Source organism: Sphaeramia orbicularis, chromosome 14, assembly GCF_902148855.1.
Source record: "Sphaeramia orbicularis chromosome 14, fSphaOr1.1, whole genome shotgun sequence".
NCBI classification, from domain to species: domain Eukaryota; kingdom Metazoa; phylum Chordata; class Actinopteri; order Kurtiformes; family Apogonidae; genus Sphaeramia; species Sphaeramia orbicularis.
This window is the reverse complement of record NC_043970.1, coordinates 19,648,070-19,660,422: the sequence shown is the minus strand read 5'-3', so window position 1 is coordinate 19,660,422 and position 12,353 is coordinate 19,648,070. Positions and strand designations below refer to the sequence as shown.

Sequence of the window (12,353 nt, the reverse complement as noted above, 5' to 3'; positions counted from 1 at the left end):
TTGTAAATAATGATTTGACATTTAGAGATAATTGTCGATATCAGTTGATAGGGACATTTGATTATATCAATCAACCCTAGAGGTAATGTTGGTTTGGTGAAGGTTTTATCTCTCTCTTTACATCTTATCTGGTTTGTGTTCTTACTCCATGTTTTTTTTAGGACACCGAACATTCTCAACAAGGACCCGACAGACAAGAAGCCTAAGAATGACAAGTCCCCCGTGTCCCTCAAACATGACTTCGACCCCACAGGTATCTCACCCTCACACATAAACACACACCGTTGTGAAAACACTCTTCAGACATTTACTTCATAAAGTAAAGGAGCAGTTCAACATCAGAAATACAATGGTCTTAATCAAAAATCACATGCTGATAAAATCAATTAAAATTCATACCTTGACTTTAATTCAGTTCCAACTTTTAACCTAAAGCTATGGTTTAATCCTGAAAATGATCATGGAAATTATGCTAATATAAAGACAAGCCCAAATAGTCTTACTTTTTACCTCTGGTTTTCACTTAAACAATTAAAAACCAGTCAAACAATTCTAATGTTTTTCTTTTCTCCCTCTTGTCGTTTGTTTAATTATATATACAGTATATTATGTTATTCCTCTTATTGTTAATTGTAGAAACCATTGTTTATTGTAAATAGCATTGATTATGATCATGTATTGATTGTTTCTTTTTTATTTTTTTGTAAGTTGTTATTGTTTACACCTTACACCATAGTGTGGTACTTTAAATATCATATATCATATATTTGTATCAGACTTTCTACTGCAGTAGTTGTGAGTTTACTGTAGTAGTAGCCATTTTTGTATTTTTTAAAGGAACACTCCAAAAGGATATGAAATACAAGTAGTGACAGAACTTTATATCATTTCATAACATACTGTAATTATTTTAATGGAGGTGAGCAGATTGATTGTCATGATATAATTTTATGTATTCTCATGTCTGTGGTCTTTAGGATTTGTTTATGTTGGGGTTGTTAAGTTGTTTTTGTCTTGCTATGTCTATTATGTCTTTTTGCATCATTTTTGTGTTTTTAGTCATTTTTACCTTGTTACAACTTTTGCGTCATTTTTCATTGTGTGGCATCTTTTTTCACAAATAATTTTAAACCATAGTCATCTATTTTCACTCAGCCCTAGAAATCAGCCTTTAATCTTCCTTTAAAAGTCGTGGAACAACATTAAGAACTAACAATTTGACAGTATGATAAGTACTTTTACGTACGTTTTTGTCATGATGGTATTTGTGGTCATCTTGCTGTGACTCTACTCATGAAACCTGCCTAGTTTTACCTCCGTGACCACACATACATACACTTACACATGCCTGCACACGTGATCAGAGCAGACTGTAAATCCAGGGTGAAGGTTTCATTGTCAGTTCCACCAGTGGGAGCCGAGTGTCGTCATAAGTGTAAGTGACAGGAGCAGGAAGGTCATGTTGTTGCTTTTACGTAACAGGCTGATTCATGTTTTCTTTTACAACTTTGTCACAGGAATGACAAATTGAGTCTAATGACCTGTTCAGACCTCTTCTAAATATGTTTTAATAAAGCTTCTCCCTGAGGTTTATCCCCTCTTTGCGGACTCATCTCGTAACCTTTACCTCAGGTGAAAAGAACAGAAAAGGCTCTGGTCGCTCTCAGGAGTGTGTAGTTATGGTGGTTGCCTTGGTTTCTCCATCAGCATTAATCCTGACTGACCTTTTCCTCACCCTGGAGTCCTGAGAATCCTTCATGGACGACACAGGACAACCAATTACCCTCCAGGAAAAAGGGATGAAGTATCCTGCTCTGTCACTATGAAGAAAAAACCCTCATTATACCCGTTTTGGATCTTTACACTAAAACAAACAAAGCCAGCGTAATGTCACCAAGTGTGTGATTTTTGACAGAATCAGATGAAATATGAGTGTATCAGTGCAGCTTTGAAAATAATAATAGCAGTGAAGGTTTTCTCTGCCCAGAGGAGGTGAGTTCTACCTCTCAGATTTTACCGTTTATGACAGTAGCATCTTGGTTCTGTTCAGTGGGGGCTCGTCAGTAGAGGGCGATAGGGCGCCGCCCCACCTGTCTCACATGAAGAAGACGATAGGAATCACATAAAATAATTTTACAAAAACATTAATATTTGAATAAACAAGCTGTACATGATACATGTTGAATAATCTGTTAAATGTAGTTTAAAATGTTTTTGGCTGTTTAGTGAGCAGTCATGTTTCCTGTTTTGGGTGCAAAAATCTACACCCCAGGGCTCTCTCTTTACCATAGACTCTAGTTATAAATGGTGCATGCACCCCCCTCCGATACAAGAGATAGGTGAACCCAAGCACCACCCACAGGAATAAATGTCACATCCCAAAAAGAATCAAGACCTTCCTTAGAAATGCAAGGTCACAAGATCATCCAAACCAGGAGTGTCCACACCTTTAGAGTGACCAAGACAAAATGGTGTACGTCCACTATATATTAATATATCAGTGGACAGTTCAGTAGGAAACACTAGTTCAGTGGGAAACACTACAGGCTACAATGTGGGAGACAGGTGTTTGAATCCTGGCAAGAGCCATAACAACAGAGTTGTTAAACCCATAGGCTAACTTCTATTTTTTTAATGCTGTGTGATCTACCTGTGCTTCCTTCACCGCTGGTCTAAATGCATTGTCCATACTATTAGTGGAAAAGACACTTGTCAGGGACATGACTGACTTTAACAATAGAGTCGTGGAAACATTTGCATGTTTGAAGGATAGACGGGTGTAATTAGGGGTGGGTGATATGGCAAAAATATCCTATCATGATTTTTAAAAAATAAAATCATGATCTCGATTTTATCTCGATTCTTTACATTGATCTTTGAGACTAATTTGCAAGTTTCTGAATAGTGCAACCTATGTGGTACATAGCCCTAAAAGAAAACAATAAAACAATTTAGCCCAAAGAACCTTCCAGAACATTTTTAATTTAATTTGTGCAATTTTGCCAACATGTGCCAAGAACATAAACATACTGAAATGTAAACAACACTCTGATTATGTGCACTCTTGAACATAAAAACTAAAGTGCACTTGGTTTTTGAGGTAGCTTTCAATAAACATGAAATGTAAAAAAAAAAAAACAGAACAAAATATCAATGAAGAAATGCCCGTTTCAAATAATCTTCCAGGCTTCCAGAACAGGTGGCTGGTAGCTCTGGTTTTTCACTTGGTAATCAGTGTATTGGGTGGTCTTGGATGGAGGAAGAAGTCCAAAATCCCACAGCTTGTTCTCACTGTTGCTCTCAGGGAAGAGGTTCAGATCTATCCAGGCCTGCACCTTCAGATTTAGCAGCACGTTTTACCCAAGTGTTCTGAACACATTGCAGTGACAATACCTCAAATAAGGATATATATTTAACATATATCTGTAGTAACCAGCCAGGGTCAAAGTGCAATATATATTTATCTCTACTGTTTCTTGGTTGGGTGACATGCTGGTTTTTATTCTGTATATATATTTACACTTGTCATTTCTTTTAAACTGTTCTGCACTACGCACCACAAGAGAGTTGTCTCTTTTAATTTTGTTGTACATATGTATAATGACAATAAAGATAAAGGCATTCTATTCTATTCTATTCTATTCTATTCTATTCTATTCTATTCAAAATGAGAAAAAGAAGAATCTAGGCAGCCCATAAAAGGATCAGTGTTGAACATACTTGCCCCTCTTCTCATAGTGCCTTTACTAAATGCTTGTTTGCTTTTGTTGAACTCTACCTGTTGCCTCTAGCTGTGGTGTGGCGGATGTTTGAGGTGTCATGATCGAGCGTACCAATTTCACATGTAAAACAGGTTGGTGTCAAGTTTGCCTGACTCCGTGGGGGCCAAATCTGAACTTATAATAGACTTACCATGCTATATTGAACAATGAAAGAGAAATAAAGTTCATGCATTTTGGAAAATGTGGCTTTGTTTTGAATGAGCAGTGAGAAATGAAATGTTTGAACAAAACTGTCAGGAAGATTTAACAAAAATGCTGTTGAATCTGTGACATTTGCTTGATAGTAGAGACTAAAAGTAAGGCCTGATATTCTGGTTTTACATTCCTCCTGCTTTATGGAGGAAATAAGAAATATTTCTGAATAATCATGTCTCGTCCACTGTAACTCTCGTCAATGATGCTTCTCTTTGAAGGATGTGAGTCAGACGAGGAAAAAGACCTTTTTTGTGAGTGTGTCTTTCTTTGGAGACTGTTTCTGCTTTAGTCTCCTGATTTGTCACTTCCTGTTTGGAGAATTTTCCCACCGACCCGACCAGACAAAAGTATTTCAGACAGTACAGCAGAAATTCTTTAGGATAAAAAGTACAGAGGTCAAACTTTTTTCCTTAACAGTATTTTTACTACATCCCCTGTGTGAGGCTGTTTGTTTGGATGTGCATGTGTTTGTCCAAAAACACAAACACCACTGTTACATCTTCAGTGTATTTTAGGTCATTTTAATGTAGCACTGTCTGCATTTGTGTGTATTCTGCAGGTCTCGTCCAGCGCTGTGTCATAATCCAGCGAGATGAGAATGGGTTTGGTTTGACAGTGAGTGGAGACAACCCAGTGTTTGTGCAGCTGGTCAAAGAAGGTAAAACTCACAATGCACACGGACGCTTGCATGCAAACTTTTTTTACATTTAGCATTTCATTGCTTTCATTTTTGTTTATTTATTTATACTAGCATTTTCCATGTCACATTCCTGCATATCTATTTTACATTTTTGTGTCTTTGTATTTCATCTGAACATCACTTATACTTTAATTTTGTCCTGCTTCTGTTGAACTTTCCATTGTGGCTTTTTCTTTCCGAGTTGTGTCTCATTTTGTACATTGATGTATATAAAGCTTTTATTAAAGCCCTTGATATTGACAGTTTCGATGGTTTATTTAAAGCCTGATGTTTGGTTGAGTGACATATGAAGTAACCAGACAGTTATTTGTCATGTTGAACTTCATGATCATTTTTTGCCCAGTTTTAACGACTACACACAATCATCATCACCACAGTTGTATAAAGTTGTGTATTGTTTTACAGATGGCGCTGCCATGCGAGCTGGTGTGCAGACGGGGGATCGGATCATTAAGGTGAGCCTGGTTTGTGTCCTTCACCAACACTTACATCAGTCTTCATAACACTTGGTGTGTGTATTGACAAAATGAGTATCTGGAACACTTCCTACTATACATCTACAGTACATCTATATTAAGAATGAACAAAGTGGTGCTCTTTAAAATGTCCCTGTACTGTTCATGCTTATGACATTATTTGTGCTTTGTGTATTACTTATATCCTTATAAGAGAGGTGCAGATTCAGCAAAAAGATTGCCATAAAGGCACCACACTGGACCTTTTATTACATGAATTACATGCGGGGGCAGAACCTATGGGAGCAGCCATTACCGACTCGAAGTGACGTACCAGTGTTGTTTCTGGATGATTGAGTGCGAGTAAACATGCAGCAGTCAGCGAGTGAGATTGAGTGGAAAGCACGTGTTCGCACTTGTTGTTTGTGCAGCTGTAAGCTTTGTCCGCCATTGTCTTAGGGATACGACCCAGCACTGGCCAATAATGTGTCATCTTAGACTGGTGTCTGCTGCACAGGGTCACTGACCAGTCCATCACAGCCCACGTCACTGAACAATACAACGTTACTGCATCACTACAGGTGCTGAAACAGCCCATGGTGGAGGAAACATGTCTCTGACCATGTCTGACACACGGAGCACTGACTTAGTATTCGCATGTACCTGACAATAACAGCTATAATGAAAGTTACCTGATGGAACTGCTAGTGTTATCCGTGATCTTTTGAAATAACTAACAATGAAAATTCAGGACAGGTACCCTTTAAAGCTGGGCTGTTATATTTCCTGTCACCCTTTCATATTAAAGGTCCTATAGTGCAGTGGTTCTTAACCTGGGGTGCAGGTCCCCCTCAGGGGGGTGCCAGAGATCCTGGGGGGGGGGGCACAAGACTTTGTCTGCTTTGACGATACAAGTTGTGAAAATTCTGTTTGTGAATGCTAAAGAAACAAGTGTTCAGAAAACGCAAACCTCTACCAAGCACCCCGAACGGTGTGCATGTGTGGATCGACTATTTCTTTTTAAATTAAACAGTTTCAAGGTTGTTCCATACAGCAGGAAAAGTTGAAACTTGGTACCAGTCATGTGGATGTCAAATTATATTAAATTCCAATCAATATTTGTTCAGTTATAATGAAAAATGTGTCGTAAATAGGATTTTCAGTGTTACATTGAAATGTCCACAGAGTCCACATTCCATAGTGGATGTGGACAATTTTGTGCCAGATACAAGATATTGTTGTAAGCTACGGGTGTATGAAATTGGAGGCTAATCGGAGTCATTTTGATTTTTTTATGAATTTTTGAAAATTGCTCAATGATGAGAGAAAGAAAAATTTAAGATTTTATGACCTTGCTGTGACGTTGAACTTTGGCCTACTTGGCCCAAAATTTAATGGGTTGGTCCCAGGGCCTAGGCCTATCTGTGGGTAAAATTTGGTAAAGATGGTTGGAATAGTTTTCCCGTAAAGTTGCAAACAAACAAACAAACAAACAAACAAACACACAAACAAACAAACACATAAAGCAAAGTGATCACAATACCTCCTGGCAGAGGTAGAAATACTTATACACTCAATAAGATACTCAAAAGTCTGTATGAACTCACCCAAAACATATTGTGTCTGCATTTAAAAATATCAAGCTGTTTAGTAGCCACACCCTCTTGACCTCTGAAACTTTATGATCCCCACAGCCAGAGAAACAGTCTGGTCAGGTCAGATGTTTTTTTTAATCCTGTTGTCAGTGTATCATCATATGTATAAAGCACCATGTCTGAGAAATGCAGATTACTCATCAGTATCAACAAAGAAAGTCAAGAGTTGCTTTAAGTTTGGTTTTAGTGAAGGACAGGACAGTTTCAATTGGGGAGGGGGGCTAGCATGCACACAAGCAGGGGGGCTTCAAGGAAAAAAGCTTAGGAGCCACTGCTCTAGTGTTTCATTCAACACAACTTATTCATAACTACTAAAATGCTAACTAACTAATAACTAAGTTAATTCAGTGTATTAAAGAACTTAGGTTATCTTTCATTTGGTTCATTGCTCCTTTATTGTCAAGGACACACTGTCCAGAACTATCAGTACCAGCAGAAATCACAGACGAATGCATTGCTGTAACACTAGTCCTAAAATGAATGAAATGGCATGGTTAAATGCTTTCACCCATTTATTAGAGGTCCTTTTGTTCACATGCAGGGTTTGGACCCCTTCTCAGATGCATTATTTAGCATTTCTTTGCATGTCTTTGCCCTACATCTCCAACTGAGCCCCTGAACATCTGTAGATCTGAAAGCACAAAGCTGATTTTTATTTCACGTCTCTCTGCCAGAGGGTTCAGACTGAACGGCAGCTATTGAAGACCTGAAACAGGCTGGTGCATTGTACTGTATGGAGGAGGGTCTAGAGATATCTAAAAATAATGAAGAAAGCTGAACACTATGGGCATGTGGCCAGGTAATAACAGAGGGAATACAAGGGAACGTTGTTTGTCTCACTTGATGCTTTTTGCTTTGACAGGTTAATGGAACCTTAGTTACACATTCGAACCACATCGAGGTCGTGAAGCTGATTAAATGTAAGTACACATGAAACATACACTGTCACATTTAATTAAAATTATTTGCACAGTGCATGAGGATGTAATGTCCCCAAATGAACTAAATCAAGCCTTATTTCATTTTTTAACATATATTGGTTAAAAATAAAGTCGCAATTTCAAAACTTTTCACTGAAACACAACTCTGTCTCAACATTTTGTCATTGCGTTAGCACAAAATACATTCAGTGACCACTTTTTTGCCCCCAAATTCCATGAAATGACAGTGTATAAGGACCACTTTAGTGAATCCATGTATTTGTTTTGCACGTGAGGAGTGAGTGATATAAGGAGGAAGAAAAAATTCAGGGCTTTAGTCTTAAAAATCAGATGTTCTCTGTGAATAAAGTGAAATATGTATCTCAATAAATACTTTTATGCATTTCCATTTGGGTCTTATTAAATACATGAATTGAAAAAGCAAATAAAACAATTTGGGTAGAAACATACCTAATATGAAGGGTTCTGACAAAGTGGCTTTAGTTTTACCAAAAAAAAAACCCAGAAAAAATAAACAGATCATTCATGTATCTATAATGGGGAGTTTTTAACTTGGATTTTACTATTTCTTTAGGTTCTTCCATTCATTCAGGATGTGTTGAAGTAAATGTGGGCAGTCAGCTGAACATACCTCGGACCCAGACTTAGAGAATGATGTTGCATGTGGATTCATGATTGAAGCTGGAAAATGATATTACATCAGGGAAAGCAGCCAAGCAGGGCTTAGACAAAACTAAATATGGACACCAGTGTGAATTTTCACCAGTGAGGATTAAAATGTACTGAGTAATCTAATCGACTGAGTTTTTGTTTCAGTTTCAGATTTTTTTTCCTCTTTTCTAAACACACCCAGACAAAGAGAGGCCTTTGTGCTTTAGCCAGACAAACTAGAGACATGATGTAATGTTACTGTGTTCAGCGTGATTAAAAAAGGGTAAAATGCAAACCTAAAGCTGGTGGAAAAACCCACATGATACAATAATCTACTGTGACATGAGCAGAGAACCCACCCTTTTAGAACAGATGAAGTTTTCTGGTGTTTTGTTAAAAAACTAAATCATCAAAGTTAACTTCTTCGTTACACCTGGTAAAACAGAAAACCATATCAATACAATGAATGAATCTCAATTTTTTTTTTAATTATTAAGAATTTGAACATAGTCATTGCTCATGTGGAAAAGACATGCTGACATTGATTTTCCACTGAGATATTTGGGGTTTTCCCATTACTCTTGTGTACAGTTAAAGTTTTTTTTGGACCGGCATCAAGTAGCAGTTCTGAGTTGAGATCAAGATTAGCAACAGGATAATGTACAGCCACAAAACAGAAACGTAGGGTGTGGAACATGCACCTAAACACAGAAAGCAGAGATTTCTAAAAGCAGCGTCAACACACAATGTTTCATGTTATGTCTGGTGGACTTCATTTTGTTTGTGAATATGCATCTTTTTCAGACAATAAGGCTGCAACACATTGAAGATGTACAGCAATTTAGAGCCGATAATGAGCTGAAACTGTAAATAATGGTTTTGAAACAGGTGTTGTAATCATGATTTGGCACAAAATCAAGACCTATAAGAGTTTCTGTAGTAGTAAAGATGGGTCAATAAATATGTGAGAGATTATTGAAACAATGTTCCTCAAAGACATATATGAAGGGGTTTGGACATTTATTACCTTTTATGATGCAGAACAGAGTTAAATGATTCCAAATTTCTATTCATAAAAAATAGAAATTCACCACCAAAATTTTATCATTTGTTCCTTGTGCCAGTATCAATATTTCCTGAAAATTTCATCAAAATCATTCCATAACTTTTTGAGTTGTCTTGCTTACAGACAGACAGACAGACAGACAGACAGACAGACAGACAGACAGACAGACAGACAGACAGACAGACAAACAAACAAACAAAAAACAAACAAACTAACAGACAAACCCCAGTGAAAACATAACCTCCTCGGCAAAGGTAACTATAATTGGTATTTGTACATTATTTGTAAAAAATTTTTTTACAGATATTCTGATATGAGTCACACTTTTAATTTTTTATTTAATTTTTACCATTATGAGGCAGAGATGTGATAATGTGGACCAGAAAAGCATTAAATATTCAGTTTGATTAATGTCTGCAGTGACATACAATTCAAAGCACTTTCAGGAATCACTGCATTTTACTTATTGTACATTTTCCATACTGTCCCCTGCATGGGGTTGCAGCATTATTCATGCATACTGTCTCTGTTGCTGGTTGGTTTCTTCACGCCACCTTTGAGACATTTATTAAATATCTCTGTTTCCTTCTCCATCCTGTTGTTGTTTCCCATGATTCTCCTCTGGCAGCGGGTTCCTATGTAGCTCTCACGGTTTTGGGGAGGCCTCCGGGGCTTCCTCAGATCCCCCTGGAAGAAGATGACGACGACAAGGAGGAGGAGCATGAGGAGGAAGGCGGAGACGTCGGCCAGCTGTGTTCGCCCTCAGCGCCGCACTCACCTGCACAGACGGGTGTGGAACAGAGCAGCTCCACAGCGTTTGATGGGGTGAGAAACCAAAGAGCTGAGATTTCACCCCCGAGTCAGTAGAAAAATAGAGGAATACTTGGAAATAATACTGATATCAAAAAAAAAAAATTACACGAGGAGTTAAAGAACTACAAATAAAACAAGAAAAGCACTCGGAGAGCACAGACCTCCGCCAAGACAGATCCCCCCCCCCCCCCCCCCATCACCACCAAAATGTAATAATTTCTTCCTTGTGCCAGTATCAACATTTCCTGAAAATTTCCTGAAAATCCGTCCATAACTTTTTGAGTTATCTTGCTGACAAACAAACAAACAAAGTGATCACAATACCTCCTGGCGGAGGTAATCATATGGGTTTGAAAAGTATTGATGGAGTTCAGTGAAATATAAATATAGATAAAAATAGATGGAGTGAAAATGACAGATTAGAAAACACTTTAAAACTAAATAATACTAGATAAAAACTACAGTGATCAATGCTGCACACACAAAACTAAAATAGAACTGCAGTTGAAAAAACGTTCATATCAGTGGATATTTATCAATATCACAAAGTAAAGTTTAAAGGGGTCATATTTTGCTAAACCCACTTTTATTAGTCTTAGATACATTTATTTGTGTATTTGGACCCTAACAGTTCATAAAGTTTGAATTTGAACCCTCCAGGTGCTGCAAAGCTATCTTTATATTCATGTTGACAAAAATTGAGTGGATTTCCCATTACCCGTTCTAATTGTTGCTTAATTTGTTACGTCTATAACTAGTTCTGTCACGACATTTGCACATATAGGGTCAAGACTTCAGACGAACATTTCTCCATGTACGGCATAATTGTTTATCAGCAGCAGCGGTTGTAGTAAAAACTGAAAATATGTCCAAACTTCGAGCCAATTACCTAAAATGTTCAGTTGTTGGTTGAACGGGACAGAGCAGCACAGCCAACAACCTGGAGGAGGTGGGGCCTGAAGTAACTCATTTGCATTTAAAGAGCCAGCGCTCAAAACGACCTTTCTGGTGTCATTACTCAGAAATAGGGTTGAAGATGGACCTGTGGAGTTGAATTAATGAAGAATTCAAGACCCCAAGCATACCATTTACAGTTTATGTAGACCACAGGGAAATGTTTTCACCTCCTGAGACAGAGGAAATGTCAGCAAAGTACAAGCTTGTTTGTTTTTTTATTAAGTAAGTGCCAATATTGGAAACATCATGATGCAACAGTTTTTTCAGATGCAGTTTTTAAAATTTTTATGGAATGTCCTTTGTGGTGGACAGTTGTTTTTTTTTTCCTTTTTTCTTTGTAAAGTTGTGAAACTCTCGTCCACAAATGTGGACAGAAAACCCATAGCTGGGTCTTAGGAGGTTAAAATGTGTAATTCCATATAAAAAAAAAAGCAGAATATCACTCCTTTAATGGTAAGCAACTGTTACAGAAACCTGATGATGATGGTGATGATAATGATGATGATGATGATTATTTCTTGTGGTTTTATAAGATGCAACAAGACAAAAATGTGACAAGAATATACATGCCTTTCTTTTCACTTCTTGTGTCTCTTTGATTTACATAGAAAACATGTAGAAGGAAAGGACGAGGTCATTTTACACCTTAGTTGGTTGTTTTTACGACTAAAACAGTTAAAGTATAATAAATTTAATATTTTAAAGTAAAAGACCATCAATCTGATTCTTTAATCCCAAAAGAGATGAGAATATCTAACTTACCTTCCCTTTTTTGAGTTTTTTTTTTTTTTTTTTTTTAGCTTAATAGACTTCTGTTTTCTAAAATATGACACCCAATACGTATTTATATTCATATATGCAGAAACACACAATATGATACGATATCTGCATTATAGACTTTACAGGGGTTTAAAGTGATTTGATCCTGTGATTTTGAACTTTGACCTTTTGACCACAAAATTAATAGGTGACCAGGTTGGGTTATGGTCGATGTTGCTGCAAAGTTTGATTTTAGCCCTATTTGTTACTGGAAGATGAGATTTGTTTTTGCAATAATGTACTATGTTACAAACTTCAAGGAATGTAAAATATTTATTTTTCATTATTAGTCTTGATATATTTTCCCATGTTTTTAGAT

General features: G+C 37.1%; 1 protein-coding gene across 2 annotated transcripts in view; it reads left to right on the top strand.

The window, feature by feature from the left end:
* LOC115433038 (rho guanine nucleotide exchange factor 12-like) overlaps positions 1-12,353 on the top strand; it is a 66,459-nt gene that overhangs the window by 24,388 nt on the left and 29,718 nt on the right. For both annotated transcript variants that reach the window (XM_030154227.1, XM_030154226.1), the window contains exons 2-6: positions 162-253; positions 4,537-4,635; positions 5,083-5,132; positions 7,650-7,707; positions 10,074-10,270. In XM_030154227.1, coding sequence (XP_030010087.1) covers positions 162-253; positions 4,537-4,635; positions 5,083-5,132; positions 7,650-7,707; positions 10,074-10,270 — 496 coding nt within the window. The remainder of the gene's footprint in view (positions 1-161; positions 254-4,536; positions 4,636-5,082; positions 5,133-7,649; positions 7,708-10,073; positions 10,271-12,353) is intronic.